Source organism: Trachypithecus francoisi, unplaced genomic scaffold (genome assembly GCF_009764315.1).
Source record: "Trachypithecus francoisi isolate TF-2019V2 unplaced genomic scaffold, Tfra_2.0 Lachesis_group4, whole genome shotgun sequence".
Classification (NCBI taxonomy): domain Eukaryota; kingdom Metazoa; phylum Chordata; class Mammalia; order Primates; family Cercopithecidae; genus Trachypithecus; species Trachypithecus francoisi.
Window position 1 is genome coordinate 54,610,551 of NW_022681469.1, and position 19,523 is coordinate 54,630,073.

Here is a 19,523-nt window from a genome sequence, read left to right on the forward strand (position 1 = left end):
TTAAGAGAACTGAATAGTTAATATAGAGACGTGGCCGGCCAAGGTGGCTGTCGCCTGTAATCCCAACACTTTGGGAGGCCAAGGTGGGAGGATCGCTTGAGCCCAGGAGTTTTAGAGCAGCCTGGACAACATGGTGAAACTCTGTATCTAAAAAAAAAATACAAAAAACTAGTCAGGCATGGTGGCGATGCCTGTAGTCCCGGTTACTTGGCAGGCTGAGGTGGAAGGATGGGAGAATCACCTGAGCCCAGGAGGCTGAGGCTGCAGTGAGCTGTGGTCACACCACTGAGTGCAGCCTGTTTGACAAAGTGAGATCCTGTCTTACAAAAAAAAAGACAGAGAAGCTTGTTCCTATAAAAATATTCCAGCTGATAAGTAATGAACAACAGAAGTAACATATCACTAATTTGCAACCCCAAATAAATTAGTGGACCTAAGGACTATCACTGGCTCCCAACATACGACAACCAGAAATCAGGTTCCATCTGGTAAGACAACACAGTCTAACTATGAAAATAGTCTTATATATAAAAAAAGAAACAACGTAAATCTGATCAAGCCTATAAACACCTTCTTACAGAATAGGTCAGGGAAACTTGGGAAATCATGAGAAAACAACTGGCAAAACTCATCAGGACAAACAGCTGAGTTCCCTAAACATGCACACTGTAATGGGGACCAGGGGTGGTAGGGAGGGAGCAGTAGGTTTAGAGACTTGAGAAATGAATATCAACCAAGAAATATCATAACAATGGCTGGATGAGCCAGAGATTTTGTTCCATGTATAATAATGGCTTTGCGGTTTGTTTTTTTGAAACAGGCTCTCACTCTGTCACCCAAGCTGGGGCACAGTGGAATGATGATGCCTCACTGCAGCCTCACAGGCTCAGGACATCCCCCTACCTCAGCCTCCCAAGAGGCTAGGACTACAGGTGAGTGACACCACGCCTGGCTCATCTTTTGTATTTTTAGTAGAGATGGGGTTTCACCATGATGCCAAGCTGGTGTCGAACTCCTGGGCTCTTGTGATCCATCTACCTCAGCCTCCCAAAGTGCTGGGATTACAGGCCTCAGCCACCTCGTCCAGCCTGTTTGTAATTATTTTTGTAAAAAGAATTCTTTGACAGACATATTCTAAAATATATATACACACAAATACATATATACTGTAATATACATGGATGAAATAATATATCTGGGATTTGCCTTAAAACAACACGTAAAGGGAGAAGAAACACATGGCAGTATACATGGGACAAGAATGTCGATAATTACTGAGGTAGGGTGGTGGAAATGTAGGTTCATTATATGTTATTTTACTTTTACATAAGTTTGAAATGTCCATAATAAAAAGATTTTAAAAAACAAAAAAGAAATGTGGAAAAAACATATTACAAACAGGAAGAATGAGAGATCTACCAAATTCTTTAAGGGAGTATTCATCTAGTAACTCTTTAATATAGTGCATTCCATTAAAAAAGATGCCATCAGGTAGAAGATGCACTATTATTTTATGCATCATTAATAAAGTAAAAACCCTATGAACTATGACACATTATTGATAGAAAGATATTTTCCTGATTTTAGAGTTGTCAGAATACAAAAATAACAGTAAGAATACACATAAAAATGGAAAAGTGTATGTTAGAATCGATAAAATACAGTGATCCATTAGTCCTTTTTTTTTGAAAAAAGAGACTGGGTTTTGCTCTCTCACCCAGGCTGGAGTGCAGTGGCACAATCAAAGCTCACTGCAGCCTCAAACTCCTGTGCTCAAGCAATCCTCCTGCCTCAGCCTCCCAAGTAGTTGGCACTACAGACATGAGCCACCATGCCCGGCTGTGATTCATTAATTCTTTAACTCAAATTCATAAAGGAGTTTCTGTTAACTAGTATAACCTCAGTAAAATTACTGGCAATGTTACCAGATATGTGCAACTTACCTAGGCTGACAACGTTCACATAGATATGTATCAGGAATATGCTGCCTATCAATCCCCATGCAGTCAATATGTTGCCAAACGCTTAAAAAAAAAAAAAAAGCAGAACATATGTAATATTACTTAAGTCATCCTTAAATTAAGATTTGATATTCCATTTAACTATCATTTAATAAGCACCTACTTTGAGCTTAGCACTCCTAAAAGGTACTCTGAGAAATTCATAGAAATGTGTCTTCAAGGAGATAAAATTTGAGATGCAAAAGCAAGAGGACAAATATAGGATACATAAATTTTTAAAGCAAATACAATTTTAAAATATAAAATGTATAATTTATTCTACAAATATTATTAGAAATCACAACGTAGAGATGGCCACACTACTTGTAATTAATGAGAAAAGCACCTTGGAGAATAATGAACTTGACTCGAACCTCATTTGGGAAATAGTAAGCTATCAGTGTAGCAACGTTTACCAAATATCATTTATCAGATATGAAGAGAAGGTGGCCACAAGGCGCTTAACATATATGAAGAGAAATACTCATTTTGAGAAAAAGAAGGAGGTTAAAATTGGATTAGTGAAGTACAGTCAGATTATTTAGGACTTGGAATGTACAGACGTGTGTAGATTTCCTCTGTCAACAGGTAACAATTAGAGGTGCTTTGGTGGCATGTAGTATTAATTCAAAGAAGTTAAGAAACTGCAAGCAGAAAGACCAACTAAAGAGATGTTTCCAACATTCCACACTTGAGTTAAAGGAGGGCAGAACCAGAATTAACGCCAGAGAAAAATAAGTTAAAGAATATAAGAGACATTCTATGAAGATAGAGATTAAACCTAATTACTTTTAATGGAATACACGGACCAGTTTGAGGCAAATTTCTTAATTTGTTATTATTGTATTTTATTGCCAAGACTAATTTGTCTAAAGCTGATACGTCTGACTCCAAAAATAGTCTTAGTTATTCTTTACATAACAATAAACTACTTCTAATATATAACTACAGTAGCTTCCCCTTATCCATGGTTTGCTTTTCGTGGTTTCATTTACCTGTGTTCAACCACAGTCTGAAAATACTAAGATATTTTCAGGAAGAGGGAGAGAGGCGGGCAGAAGGAAAGAGAGAAAAGGAGAGAGACAAAGTCCACATTTACTTCTATTACAGTATGCTGTTATAATTGTTGTTAACCTCTTACTGCATCTACTTTATAAATTAAACTTTATAAATTAAACTTTATCATAGGTATTTATGTACAGAAAAAAACAGTACTGTAGGGTTCAGTACACTCTGCAGTTTCAGGCATCTACTGCGGGTCTTGGAACATACAACCCAGGGGAAAGGAGAGACTACTGTACCAAACTAACGGCTATTGTGTTGTTCTTTACTTTTCAACTGAGAATGTTTGGGCAAGAACTGACAGAATGTGAAATAGATATCAAAGTGGAAAAAAGATGTGAAAAAGAAAAGTAGCAAAAATGACAAGGGTTAAAGTAACAAATTAAATTAAATTTGTGGGGCAAATAATGATGTCATGCAGACAACAGAAGAAACAAAGCTAGAATATGAATAAATAATCAGAGCTATGGATGTCAGACTTCAAAGAGATGAGTATAAGTAGTAGGAACATGTAAAAACAATGAGGCAATGTAAAGTAAGAATAGAGCCTTCCAGGAGACTACAGGCTGAGCAACAGAAAAACAGAATAACAAATACTAGATTCACAACAAAAAGTACTATCTGAGAAGTAAACAACTTGAATAATCCAAAAACTGTGAACTGGTCCTTCAATAATTTGTAGATGGATATAAAAACTCCTAAGGACATTTTTACTATTTTCTAATAGAGATAACTGTATATTACATATAGACCATCGCAGTTAAAAAAAAAAAACACTGCTACGGTCATATATTAAAATAAAAATTATACACCAAATGGTATGTAATTTATCACATTAGACAAGATGAACCAAGAAAAAGCTTTTTTATATGATTGGCTACAATATGATTTGACATTTTCTACTATGAGGAAAGCAAAGTGTCACTGAAGTTATTTTTAGTTTTTTAATTTGCCTCCTAAATAAATTTACTGAAGTCATTATTCATGGTAGAATGTGTTACAGGTAATGAAAATTTATTTTTACATTTGGAAAGATATTACAATATGTTTTTATTATTAAGATAAACTCAAAGTGTTAAAAGTTTCCATAAAAATATCAAATTTTACATTCCACTTAATATTTGAATTTCTCATTTTTTGGCAAGAGTAAACAAACTTTTTGAAACATAATGCTAACTGCATGTTTGTATCAATAATATTCAACTCCTAATCACCTAATCTAATAGATGGGGATAATATTACAAATAATGCAAAGTAATACTTGGCTTTAGGGTCCATTTTTATACTTACATTCAAATATGGGTATATGCCATACTATATCACATCAAATAATTAAGCAACACCATAATGACCAGACCCAGGAAATTCTGTAAAGCTCCCAAACTTTCTTGCCCTCTACAATGCACTGCTTAAGTACTCTCTGCTTCCCACCCTATGCAGGGGATAAACTCAGTAACTTTCAGGCTGAAATCCTACTGTTCCCTCTTCATCCTCCCCAAATCCTTCCCCTGCATTTAAAAAAAAAAAAAAAAAAAAAGGAAAACAAAAATGAAACAAAACCCCACTTTCTGTCCCAATCACACCTTCTCTAGGGGAGGAGGCCTTTCTTGGTGGCTGAACCAGGGTTAGGGGAGGGGAGACTGGTTCTGGTTCAAGGAGACTCCAGAGTGCTGCAAGGTTCAAGTCAAAAGGAGGTGAGAGAGTCAGGTCAAACAAACATCAATCAAAATGTTTACTTTCCCCAAAACTGGAAAATCACAGTTGACTAAGCACAAATTATTCCAAAGGAAATACAAATGACTAAATTCTCTCATTTCTATCTTGTCTACTGCTATATTTATGTACTTGTACTACTACTGAACTAAGTGAAAAGAAAAATGTGATCCTACATGAATAAAGTTCAGAACTGACTGTTACTCAGTTAACAACAGGGATTTCTAGTAAACTCTTTTTTCACATAGGAAGCTTTTTCTAGGACTGCATCAATAGTAGAAGTCCCACTTAAAATATGTATTCATTAATTCCCTTGAAAGTGACTTTAGTTATCTTTTCCAACATTACCAAAGGTTATCAGTATTCAAGAAAAATAAAATAATGGTGTAAAATATTTTACCTGCATTTGTCACAACAGATCATGTATCCATCATCATGTGTAAAACCACATATGCACCTGGTTACATCAGTACCGTAACTTCCATCCTCAGATGTGCTGATTGTAGTAGCACTGGAAGTTTCATCAAAATTAGGAGTGGTAAATATGCCTACTTCATTTTTGCTAATAAGGACTGATGGAGGAGGGGAAGCCGGAGGTGTTGGAGGAGGACGAGCACCATAATTATGGTCCTGAATAATTAAACACAAATATAGCACAATATTATTTAATTTCAACAATGATATGAACCAAGCAACTTAAATAAATAAAATTCAACCCTTAATTTCAATACTCAAGAGATATGAGATTGGCTCATTCCTTCCTTAATACCATTTAAAAAATGACTTGGTGAAGCCAGATATTAAACCACAGTAGTAAGTGAATATATCTGTCTACAAACTGGGAGTGGTCACATTCACATCCAAATTTCATTCCCTCCCTACCAAATCATAAGATATCTTTACAGTCCTATGGTCACATACATAGCTCCACCTCCAAGATGAAAGAAGGTATTAAGATGTGAGAATAGAAGTGTTAAAAAAAAAAAAAAAAAAAAAAAGAGGCCGGGCGCGGTGGCTCAAGCCTGTAATCCCAGCACTTTGGGAGGCCGAGACGGGTGGATCACGAGGTCAGGAGATCGAGACCATCCTGGCTAACACGGTGAAACCCCGTCTCTACTAAAAAATACAAAAACCTAGCCAGGCGACGTGGCGGGCGCCTGTAGTCCCAGCTACTTGGGAGGCTGAGGCAGGAGAATGGCGTGAACCCGGGAGGCGGAGCTTGCAGTGAGCTGAGATCCGGCCACTGCACTCCAGCCTGGGTGATAGCGAGACTCCGTCTCAAAAAAAAAAAAAAAGAAAACAGAAAAACACACATCTCAGACATATGAAGCCTAAAGAATAAAAAAACAAGACATACTTATTACTATAAAGAATATAATACAGGTTTTTTTAATTTAGTAATTTTTATTCTGGTCCAAGTAGTAAACATCTCTCATAATTCTACCTCCATAGTATCACAAATGTGTTATTATGTAATTACGTTTGAATCTAAATGCTGCCTCTTACTAGATATGCAGCATTTAATAAATTAGATGGACTTTCATTTTCTCACCTATGAAATAAAAGGTGAAAACTACATCCCATGAAGTTGTTTTTAATGATTAAATAATATATGTCTGACACATAACAAGTGCTCAATAAATGATAACTATAAAATTTACAATATAATTCAAAAACTAAAAATTAAAAAATTAAAACAAAATTAATTACTATATAATTCAAAACCAATAGTAGATAGTACAACACAACCTTATCTATATTCTCTTAGGAAGTAAAGAAATATCAAACTATTAACAGCATAAACTGCAAAATAATAAGAGAAGCTCTTCACTTTTATAGAACTTCAATCCCTTAATGGTTAATGAAAAATTAAACACCTAATTATTTTGATAGTATGAAACAACCATGCTTTTTAAACACGCTGTTTTAAGCACATTATCACACGCATCTACTTTCAATATCTAAATTTAAAAATGTTTCTTCAAAGAAATGTTTAACACTTACCGCATAGGGCAAACCAATGTAACTGTGTGAATGATGTGAGCTGCTGGTATATAACTGGTGGGGATAACTGTTGGATTTCTCAACTACCACAGGGCTAGCTTCTACGGATTCTGGTCTGGGGGGAAAAAGTTGCATCAAAGAGAATTCCATTCATTTTTTTCTCTTAATCAATTAAAATGATAAAGTACTTACAGTAAAATATTGACTATACATATACAATACCTACTTATAGCAGGTGGATGCACTATAGATAAGATATATCCCATCTAGATTATGTGTCATAAGCAAACTTCTGTTTAATTAAGTAAATGTCCCCCTCCAAGTTCAAATATACTTTCCCTCTCTCTCATTAAAAAAAATTACTAGAGGCCAAATATTATTTAATAAACCCTACGGCACTGAGAAAACTAAGCAAAGGGGTGCAAAGAAGTGGTAGAAATAATTTAAGCAAGACTAAAACACACAGAATCTATATAGACCTCAAGTAGAACTGAAGTATGCATTTCAGTGTTCAAAAATACATGCATGTGTTGAGTGTGACCAGATATTAACATAATAGTGTCTTGGAAATGTCAGTAAACTTAAGGAATAGGAAGTTTCACAATAAACCAGGATTATATGCCTGAAAAAAACATAAATAGCCACCTGTAAGATGAGCAATTCTGGTCTTAGATGATGGAGACTGACCAACTACTGATATAACATTTGCCCACTGTTGTTGACTTACACAAGCTCCCTGGCCTCGCATTTTACATACATCATTTTCCCAACTTCTTTACTCTTACCAATCCTCCTGAGCTCTATTTGGTTAATTCCTATTGATCAACGAGGTTGTGAACCTACATCTGAGGTCAGTTCACACTAAAATTAATCTGTCCCTTGCAAATACTCAATAACATGATTTGTTTCTGTGCCTTTGTTTTACAAAACTATAACATCACTTGAAAAATTTTTCTTGACAATCTTTATCCTACCTCCTATTCAAAACTTTCCATTAGAACTTAGTACTATTTGCACTATTATTTAATTTAAGAATTTGTAGTGGTTATATTCTGATTCGTCATGAGACTAGTGGCATAAAAAACATTTTTTACAGTCCACTGCTTCTTAATATACTGTCATCCCTTCACGAAGTCTCAATTTAGCTCTTAGTGGCTGCTGTTGTAAGCACTGTGTGTGGGCCAGAATTAGCAAAAAGAGGAGATACAAACTGAGGTTATCAAATGGTTCTAAAGGAGATTGCAGAGAGTCTCCAATATGTTCTGAATACAGTCATGCTTTGCTTAATGTTGGAGATACATTCTGAGAAATACACCATTAGGTGATTTCACTGTTGTGTGAACATGACAAGAGTGTACCTTACACAAACCTAGATGGTATAGCCTACTACATACCTAGGCTAAATGGCATAGCTATTGCTCCTAGGCTACAAACCTATACAGCATGTTATGCACTGAATATTGTAAGTAATTGTAACACAATGCTAAGTATTCTGTATCTAAACATATCTAAACAGAAAATAAGGGCTGGATGTGGTGGCTCAGCCAACGATCTCAACACTTTGGGAGTCTGAGACAGGAGGGTCACTTAAAGCCTGGAGTTCCAGAATAGCTTGGGCAAGATAGCAAGATTTTCTCTACAGAAATTAAAAATTAAAAAAAAAACTAGCCAAGCATGTTGGCACACATCTGTAGTCCTAGCTACTTAGGAGGCTGAGGTGGGAGAACTGTTTGGGCCTAGAAGTTTGAGGTTACAGTGAGCTATGATCATGTCACTGCACTCTAGCCTGGGCAACAGAATGAGACTCTGTCTCTAAAAAAAGAAAAAAACATGTACAGTAAAAAGACAATATAAAAGATAGAAAATGGTACACGTGTAGAGGGCACCTCCAATATAATCTTACGGGACCACCATTGTATTATGTGGTCTGGTGTTGACCGAAACGTTGCTATGTGTGCATGACTGTACTTTGAAAACCAATATTCACCTGTAATCTCGGCACTTTGGGAGGCTGAGGCAGGTGGATCATGAGGTCAGGAGTTCAAGACCAGCCTGGCCAAGATGGTGAAACCCCATTTCTACTAAAAATACAATAAGTAGCCAGGGGCGATGGCAGGCACCCGTAATCCCAGGTACTTGGGAGGCTGAGGCAGGAGAATCGCTTGAACCCAGGTGGCAGAGGTTGCAGTGAGCTGAGATCGCACTACTGCACTCCAGCCTGGGGGACAGAGTTGAGACTCTGTCACAAAAAAAAAAAAAAAATGAAAATAAAAGAAAATCAATATTCAGCTAAAGTCTATCCTGTTACATTAAGAATTAACTTATTCATTATTTTAAAAGAAATGTTTCTTAATTTCAAAATTAATAAATGCTCATTGTAGAAAATCTAAATATAGCAGTAATAAGGAAGTGAAAGCCCATGTCTCCACCCAACTCCCAAACACTCCCATGTTAATACTGCCATGTATCTTTCTCTATAAACTTTTCTATGCATCATTATATCTACACAATTTTTGCTTTATAAAATCCAAAAATATACTCTATGTATTCGTGATTTACTTTTTCCATCTTTAAATATCAACATATATACTTAATTCTTGGTAATAATTGCTTATTTCATTATAGGAATATAAATTTATTTAACAATTTCCCCTACTGGTAGATAATGACATTACTTCTATTTTTCACTATTAAAAGTATTACTGCAAATGTACACCCATTTATCTTTTCTTCATAAATGACAGTATTTCTATAACATGAATTCCTGGAGGTACAACTGCTGAACAAAAGGGCAAATGTCCATAAAACTGACAGATACTACCAAACTGCCGTTGATTACAACAGTGACACTTTCTAAACTCTTTAAAAATTACATAGAAAGAAGAAGTGAAGTTTTAGCAACGATTTACAATACTATTATTAAAGCAACATGCAGGAACTGTGGCCAGAGCACAAAGATTCACTCTTAAAAATTTAGATCAAACTCTGCAAAATGTGTTACTAAAAGGTGTGGGCAAAACTTGGATATTTTGGAGTAGCGGCCATAACTTTTGCAGTTCGAGGTTCAACAGCAAAACTAGCATGAATTTCTTTTTCCTTCTTCCCAAATGTAAGGACAGAAGTGTTACATTTCTAAGTGTTATATATACTTCATAATTATTTATAGAAGTGTTTATATAATTATGTATCAAAACATAATCCATGATGCAGTGTTCATCCTATAGAAAAATGAGATTTCACATACATAATTTTGATATCATAGAGAGTGAAGAGTGTATATAGTGGTTTATACTCATTAATATACTGCTTTGTATGTTCTTTTTTTTTTAACCTGTCAGCAGAAAGTATGTATATGTTCTAAAATCACTGAATCCAAAAAAGATTTTCTCTTTATCCATGGGAAATTTCCCAAAAGACATTCATTGCATACTCCAAGAATTCAAAATGTTCAAAAATTTTCAAAATGGTCAAAAATAAACTGCAATTACTTTTGCACCAACCTAGTAGCAGGTAATGAAATTATTCCCAATATATAAGCAACAAGGTATGGTCAAAACCACCATAATTTGTAGAAGAAGTCACCTTTCAAAACTCTGAATTCTGTTTCCAACAAGTAGAATAGCCGAAATGCATAAAAGGGGATTCTAATATGCAACTCAGCTCTGCAACTAAAATGGTAAGTATATTCTCTTGTTAATACATAAGCCAATACTTAGGTGCTGATTGCTTCTTTTAGAAATTCCCCAACAGCTAAAAAATGCAGAAGGAATAAATAAATTAGAAAAATAACTACACTGCAACCCTTAAGAGGTTATATATCTAGGCAACAAATAACCATGGATGATGAAACTCTTAGGTAAAAGGTTGATAGGTAGACAAGATGACAATACCTGAATCTGTTGATCATTATTATTATCATTAGGAGTTAGACAACCAAGCTTTATTTGCCTCTCCTAATGCTATGTGATAGGAAGTACACCATCCCACCTACAAAATATCATACTGAAAAGAAAAAGAGAAAAGGAAAAGAACAGAACTTGAAGCTAATTATATCTCTAAATCCAAATACCAGTTTATCAGAAATATGGGGGAAGTTGAATATTACATGACACCAGAAGGAGGCAATCAGCCAACTCCAGAATGTTAAAACTTCTATAGGCCAAATTTTCCAGTTTCTTCACCAAGTCTACAGCATAAAGGAAAACAAATTTTAAAAGAGGGGGGTTGTTATAGATGAAGACAGATTCAAGAGACATTTCAAGCAAATGCAGCGTGTGAATTTTGTTTGGATCCCAATTTGAACACATTACAAAAAGTTTTTTTTTTTTTTTTTTGAGACAGAGTCTGACTCTGTCGCCCAGGCTGGAGTGCAGTGGCCGGATCTCAGCTCACTGCAAGCTCCGCCTCCCGGGTTCACGCCATTCTCCTGCCTCAGCCTCCTGAGTAGCTGGGACTACAGGCGCCCGCCACCGCGCCTGGCTAATTTTTTGTATTTTTAGTAGAGACGGGGTTTCACTGTGGTCTCGATCTCCTGACCTTGTGATCCGCCCGCCTCGGCCTCCCAAAGTGCTGGGATTACAGGCGTGAGCCACCGCGCCCGGCTACAAAAAGATTTTTGAGATGAGTGAGAAAATTTGAAGATGAACTGGATATTTTATGTTACTTTTGTTATATAATAGTACTGTAACAGAACAAAAAAGTCCTTAACTGTTAGTGATAGATAACTGAATAATACATGGGTGAAATAATACCTGGGTGAAACTGGAATTTGTTTTAAAATACTTAAGAGGCTGGGCGCGGTGGCTCACGCTTACAATCACAGCACTTTTGGGGGTAAAAAGGGAGGATCACGTGAGGCCAGAAGTTCATGACCAGTCTGGGCAACACAGCAAGATCCCACCTCTACCAAAAAATGAAAAAATTAGCTGGGCACGGTGGCTCACACCTAAAGTCCTAAGCTTCAGCTACTCAAGAGGCTGAAGCAGAGGATCACTTGAGACAGGGAAGTTGAGGATGCAGTGAGCTATGATCATACCACTGTCAGCCTAGGATGACAGAGTGAGACTCTATCAAAACAAGAACAAAAAAACCAACTGAAAGACAGATGAAACAAGATTGGCAAAACTTTGAATACTGCTGAAGCTAAGTAATGGCCACCTGGGATTACTATTCTGTTTTACATACTATCATGTATATATTTGCATTTCCATACTAAAAAGTGGAAATAAAAAAGTTCCTCAAGCATTTTTATCTTACATTTAGTATCTCTATACACTGGATACCAGCAAGAACAGTAGTCTATCGTTTTTCCTCCAACTCACAAAGATGTCCTGGGCATTTCTAAACTCCTATTTGTAGAATATCTCTTAACCCTTACTCCTTAATTTCAACACATTTTTCAAGGTTTATTTCAAGTATTCTTAAAAGAGCCCTTTCTTGACTGCTTCAACTCCCTAATTTTAGTATTCATGAAGCACTTCTTTACTGTATTATTATTACTTTTCACATTTTTGTGCTCTGCTAACAATCTTCTATTATGCATCTATTATTTTTTTCCCCAAACTCTTTCTTAATGAGACATTTTCTCCAGTAGAAAGAATGCCATATTCACCTCTGAACTTGAGGTTTTTTATTTGTAAAGTGGGAATAAGGATATTTGCTTTACCTTCTTCCCAGCAAAATGAAGTTCGAATGATATAAAGGATGGGCAAATGCATTTTCTCAACTATAATGCCTTACACAGATACATTACGCTACTTATTTGTTCAGAATTTGCTCTCAAGTACAACTACAAATACTCTGAAGCTCCTTAAAAATTGTTTTATAACTTCAGTTCATAATAATTCAAACTTCCAATAGAGTGATTCGATGTACAAGCCCAACGATACCTGCTTTCAATAAATCACTAATTTTGCTAGAGGAGACAGAACCTATTACCCTAGTAAAAGAAATTTACTACAAATAATATATAGGAAAAACTCAGTAATGCTGGAGGAAGACAATACCCCATGCATATGCAAAAAGACAGGAAAATATCGCAGGTGGAATCTTCAAGTAGTATGTAAAGGTCAGACTTCAGGAATAGTGTTTATTCATGTAAACAGTCTCTCAAAAGCAAGTAATATCTAAATGCCTGTAATAGATAGAGTCAGATTTTCCTTTGGAGGTTTGAATTTAGAAAAACATCACAATAAACTGTATCTCTCTGTGATCTTATAACATAAACATCTGACACAAATTCAAGTACTTGCACTGAAATCTCATGGCAGCATTTGGTATAAAGTGGTAGTCATCTGGAATGATCCCAAATATACTTAAATTTTTTTTCCTAGCTCCAAATTAAATAGCAAATTTTTTAAAACATCAAAAAGCTCACAGAGACCCCCAGAGACTACATCCATTTAAACCACTTTGATAGCACTGATTAAACAAATATTGAATCCCAGCACTTTGGGAGGCCGAGGCAGGCGGATCACGAGGTCAGGAGATCGAGACCATCCTGGCTAACACGGTGAAACCCCATCTCTACTAAAAATACAAAAACTAGCCGGGCGAGGTGGCGGGCGCCTGTAGTCCCAGCTACTCAGGAGGCTGAGGCAGGAGAATGGCGTAAACCCGGGAGGCGGAGCTTGCAATGAGCTGAGATCTGGCCACTGCACTCCAGTCCCGGCAACAGAGCGAGACTCCGCCTCAAAAAAAAAAAAAACAAAACAAATATTGAGGGCTTAATGTTCACTAGCGACCATCAGAGACACAAAGATAAGACATTGTCTCTGCCTTCAAGGAACTTACAATAATATAGTTTTCTTTCAATCAATAAACATTTGAGCACACAGTAAGTACCAGGCAGTAAGATACTATACCAAATGCTAGAAATAAAAAAATAAAGCGGTCCTTGTTAAGAAACTGACTTACAGGCAAACAAACAAGTGTAACAATAATTACAGTAGTGTCATCAGAGGTATGCACAGGAGCCTTCATAATAGTAGTCACATTTAAGCAAGTTTTAAAGAATGGCAATTTAACAAGTCCATGAAATAGAGAAGGCAAAGAAATGGAGAAAGTACTCCAGACAGAAAGCACACATGCAGTCAAAGCTATCAACATGACACATTTAAGCACGTTTCTCTAAGAATGATCTACGGACAACCAGCAGCACAATTACCTGTAGTGCAAGTTGTTACTTTTCACAGCTCTACTTAAATGTAATGAACCAGAATACTTAAATATTGGGCTTAGAAATCTACATTTCAATAAACGTCTTCGATTTTATGTTCACTGAAGTTTAGGAAGAACAGACTGAAGAAGAATTACTAAAATTCAGAACAGTTAAAGGAGTGGAGGATGTGCCAGAGATGAGAACAGACAAGGACTAGTTCAAGAAGAACCCTGCGTATCCAGCTAAGGAATGAATATGATCTCTTATCCTGAAAAACTACACAGAGGGCCAGGCATAACAGCTCACACCTGTAATCCCAGCACTCTGGGAGGCCAAGGTAGGAGGATGGCTTCAGGCCAGCAGTTTGAGACCAGCCTGGGAAACATAAAAAGACCACATCTCTAAAACAACAACAAAACAAAACAAAAACAAAACAGAAAAATGGCCAGGCATGGTAGCTCACACCTGTAATCTCAGCACTTTGGGAGGCTGAGGCAGGAGGATCACTTGAGCTCAGGAGTTTGAGTCCAGCCTGCGCAATATAGTGAGACCCCATCTCAAAAAAAACAAAAACAAAAACACACATAAAAAGAAAAAGAAAAACTACACAGAGTCACTACTGGTTTCTCTCTCCCAAGCAAGTTAATGATGTAAGTGGAGTAGTGTTATGACAAAATAAAACTAAGAGCTTGAAATGTGAGGCTGGGTAATCTGTAAATAACTCTCCTAGATTCAGTAGGCTCAGCAGAAGCCCTGAAACTGATCAGAGCAGGTAAAAAGTACTACCTCTCCAAGACTCCTTCCATCATCCTCACTCACAAATAGGTACATTTCCTCTGCTCAATCTAATTCTTCACTTTTCTGAAAAGCACTTGGCACTGTGTCTAGTTTCAAAGTGATCGTCCTGAGTGTATGGCATCCAGGGTCCAAACTGGTAACTTCTTTATTTAACAAAGAGATATTAAAGTATGTAACTTGCGGGCTGGGCGTGGTGGCTCACGCCTGTAATCCTAGCACTTTGGGAGGCCGAGGTGGTGGATCACCTGAGGTCAGGAGTTCAAGAACAAGCCTGACCAACATGGTGAATCCCCGACTCTACTAAAAATACAAAATTAGCTGGGCATGATGGCGCATGCCTGTAATCCCAGCTACTTGGGAGGCTGAGGCAGGAGAATCGCTTGAACCCGGGAGACGGAGGCTGCAGTGAGCCGAGATTGTGCCATTGCACTCCAGCCTGGGTGACAAGCAAAACTCCATCTCAAATAAAGGTAGGTAGGTAGGTAGGTAGGTAGGAAGGAAGGAAAGAAGATAGATGGATGGATGGACGGATGGACGGACGGACGGACGGACAGACAGAGCAACTTGCTTTTACAACAAATAATTCTCCAATTTTTTCCCTTTTTTTTTCCTTGAGTTCCTTCAACTCTCAAGTACAGGGCCAACTACCTTAATGATTTGCCTTCATTTTTTTATGAGTTACAGAACACAGGGTACATTAACCATTGTTAGGTTCATCTGATACAATGACCTGTGAAAATAAAAGACTTTGATGAATCTATCAGTTACACTACCAACAAAAGTCATTCTTAATTCTCTTGCCTTTCTTTAAAAAAAAAAAAATTAGCAACCTTCCTTTTTTCTTTTTTTTTGAGACAGAGTCTCACTCTGTCACCCAGGCTAGAGTGCAGTGATGTATCTCGGCTCACTGCAAGCTCCACCTCCTGGGTTCAAGCGATTCTCGTGTCTCGGCCTCCTAGTAGCTGGGATTACAAGCATGCACCACCACGTCCGGTAAGTTTTTGTATTTTTAGACCAGGTATCGCCACGTTGGCCAGGTTGGTCTCAAGCCCCCAACCTCAGGTGATCTGCCCACCTTGGCTCGCAAAGTGCGGGGATTACAGGCATGAGCCACCACGCCTGGCCCGTTTTTTTTGTTTGTTTGTTTTTGTTTTTTTTTAAGAGACAAGGTGTTACTCTGTTACCCAAGCTGCAGTGTAGTGGTGTGACCATAACTCACTGGAGCATCAAACTCCTGGGCTTGAGTGATCCTCCCACCTCAGCCTCCTGAGTAGATTACAGTCATGAGCCACTATGCCTGGTTAATTTTTTAAAAATTTTTTGTAGACAGCAGGGGTCTCACTATGCTGCCCAGGCTAGTTTCAGAAATCCTGGGCTCAAGCAATCCCCCCACCTTGATCTCTCAAAAGTGCTGGGATCACAAGCATGAGCCACTGGGCCCAGCCAGAATCAGCTTCAAGTGCTTATCTTTGATCTATAGCACATTACTATAAATTCTGAAAAGCAATCTTTACATAGACTTTAGAGTTGAGAGAATAAAATTATTATATATTTTAAGTTCTTAAATTCTTATAACTATAGGATCTGGAAAACTAGATCTTTAATCCTTCATCAACTAAACAGTATGCAAAAAATTTCATAGTAAAAATACTATCACTCAAAAAATACCATTACTTGTTAAAATTCTTTATACTGAAGAATTTTACATCCCTTCTCCTCCTACGTTCTGTCTCAATTTATTACATCACGGTCAGTAAACAATCACTTAGATAATATAGGTATTAATAGTAAATTTCAATCTCCCTCTCATCACTATTTAATTCTGCTAGTTTCCTAATGCCTTCAAAAAATTTCCAGCTTCCCAAAACAGGTATTAACCAGAACTGCTACTTTAAAAAACTTAGCATCCAATATACTGAAATCATGCCAATTTTTAAAGACTATTTATATATGAGGGACTTTTCATTCAATTACATAGCACCTGACATCTTTCTACAATGAAGAGGCTATAAAATATGTCTAGCTTTAGTTCTATCTCTTCTTAACAATGGAAATATAGTTAGGATATGGACATTCAATAATCCTTCTTAATATAATAAACTTCAGGGTTAACTATTTGACCTTCAAGCAATATAGGCTGGGTGCAGTGGCTCATGCCTGAAATCTCAGCACTTTGGGAAGCCAGGTTGGGCAGATCACCTGAGGTCAGGAGTTCGAGACCAGTCTGGCCAACATGGTGAAACCCCATCTCTAATAAAAATACAAAAAAAAAAAATTAGTTGGGCACGGTGGTGCACATCTGTAATCCCAGCTATTTGGGAGGCTCAGGCAGAAGAATCGCTTGAACCTGGGACGCAGAAGTTGCAGTGAGCCAAGAGTGCGCCACTGCACTCCAGTCTGGGTGACAGAGTGAGACTTCTTCTCAGAAATAAAAATAAAAAATAAATAAAAATAAAAAATGACCTTCAAGCAATATGGTTCATAACTTAATGCTTACTATATGCCAAACCCTTTGCTAGGCGTTGTAGATATAGGATAAAACAGGTTAAGATGTTTATAGTCATAAAGCTTATGTTTTAGTAAAAATATAAAGCATGGCAGCAATGAAATAAAACAGAAGTATTTCAGATACTATTATAGATAATGGAAGAGGGGAGGCCTCACTAGAATGTGATATTTGAGTTTAGCTAATATTATGCCAAGAACATAAGAATGATCCAGACAAAGGAAAGCATGAGTACAAAGTCCCTAAGGCAGAAACAAATGTAAAATATTCAAAAGAACAACAACAAAAAATCAATATGGAAGTAATAGTGGGATAAGAAGAGAATAGTGAGAAGAGATTAGAAAGGAGGGCCTTATGGTCATAAAAAGTGAATATTTTAAGTAAAACAGAAAGTCATTGAAAGCTTTTTAAATGGGAGAATTATATGATCTGGTTTATGCTTCAGAAGTGCGGCAGCTTCTACAGAGAATAAATGATAGAAGGCAAAAGAGAAACATGGAGAGTATTCCACTCCAGTGTTAGTCAAGAGATTACAAAGGCCTGGATTAGGACAGCAGTAGAAATGGATATAAGTGTACTGATTCAAAATATACTTTTGGCCAGGCGTGGTGGTTCATGCCTGTAACCCCAGCACTTTGTGAGGCAGAGGACGGCGGATCACCTGAGGTCAGGAGTTCGAGACCAGCCTGGCCAACATGATGAAATCCTGTTAAAAATATAAAAATTAGCTGGGCATGGTGGCGCGCACCTGTAGTCCCATCTACTCTGGAGGCTGAGGCAGGAGAACTGCTTGAGCCCAGGAGGCGGAGGTTGCAGTGAACCAATATCGTGCCACTGCACTCCAGCCTGGGTGACAGAGCAAGACTCCACAAAAATATACTTTGAAGGAGGACACAGTACTGACCAACAAATTAGACGTGGGGGTTAAGGGGAAAGGACCAATCAAGACTGACAGCTTAGGGTTTTAATTTAAGCAACTGGATAGAGATGGAGTCATTTAAAGAAATAGATGATGTGAGGGCAGTGGCTCACGCCTGTAATCCCAGCACTTTGGGAGGCCAAGGTAGAATCACCTGAGGTCGGGAGTTCGAGATCAGCCTGACCAACATGGAGAAACCCTGCCTCTACTAAACATACAAAATTAGCCGGGCATGATGGCGCATGCCTGTAATCCCAGCTACTTGGGAAGCTGAGGCAGGAGAATCGCTTGAACCTGGAAAGCGGAGGTTGCAGTGAGCCAACATCGCACCACTGCACTCCAGCCTGGACAACAAGAGTGAAACTCCATCTCAAAAAAAAAAAAAAAAAGGAAAGAAAGAAATAGATGAGGACTGGTGCTGTGATTCATCCCTGTAAATCCAGCACTTTGGGAGGCCGAGGCAGGTGGATCACTTGAGGCCAGGAGTTTGAGACTAGCCTGGCCAACATGGTGAAGCCCATCTCGACTAAAAATAAAAAAATTAGCCAAGCTTGGTGGCCATCTGTAATCTCCCTTTTGCCTCGGGAGGCTGAGGCAAAAGGTTCACATGAATCCTGAAGGTGGAGATTGCAGTGAGCCAAGATCATGCCACTGCACTCTAGCCTGGGTGACAGAGCAAGACTGTCTCAAAAAAAAAAAAAAGAAAAGAAAAGAAAAAAAGAAAAAGAAAAAAGAAGTAGATGAGCCTAAAAAACAACAACCAAAAGTAGATTTGGGGGCAGAAGAAGATCAAGAATTCTAAGTGAAGCTGTCAATTTGCGTATGCAAGTCTGAAGCTTAGGAAGATTATGACTGGAGATAAAAAACTGAGGGTAACCACACATAGAGATTATATTTAAAGCCAGGTAATAACCTAAAAACCAAGTTTTTTAAAAGAAGAGGGGACTGCAGTTGAACCTTAGATATTTAAAGTGCCTGGGCATAACAGAATAAGCCAGGAAAAAAATGAGCAATAGTGGTCAGTAAAGTGTGGTACCCAGAAATCCAAAATTAAACCTTTCTAGTAGGAAGAAAGGGAAGGGATGATTATTTACATCAAATCTGAAAAAATGTATATAAATTATACAAGACTACCAATTAGTTTGACAACACAGGAGGTTATAGTAGTGCTGTGCAACCTAATAATAAGTACAAACAGCTTTCTCAAGGAGTTTTGCTATAAAGAGGATTAGAGGAATGAAATAATAAAAAAGGGAAATAATTCTGTTATATTTGTATGTGATAGGAATGATCTAATAGAGAAACTGAAGATGCAAGAGACATGGGAAGACTGCAGCCAAGAGGGAAGAATGAAGATTTTGA

At 37.4% G+C, this 19,523-nt stretch overlaps 1 protein-coding gene across 3 annotated transcripts in view; it reads right to left on the reverse strand.

Annotated features, from left to right (window-relative positions):
• KMT2E (lysine methyltransferase 2E (inactive)) overlaps positions 1 to 19,523 on the reverse strand; it is a 99,729-nt gene that overhangs the window by 46,329 nt on the left and 33,877 nt on the right. For all 3 annotated transcript variants that reach the window (XM_033193832.1, XM_033193830.1, XM_033193831.1), the window contains 3 exons: positions 6,780 to 6,894; positions 5,176 to 5,405; positions 1,944 to 2,024 (listed from right to left, as the gene is read on the reverse strand). In XM_033193832.1, the coding sequence (XP_033049723.1) occupies positions 1,944 to 2,024; positions 5,176 to 5,198 (104 nt within the window). In that variant the 5' untranslated portion in view covers positions 5,199 to 5,405; positions 6,780 to 6,894. The remainder of the gene's footprint in view (positions 1 to 1,943; positions 2,025 to 5,175; positions 5,406 to 6,779; positions 6,895 to 19,523) is intronic.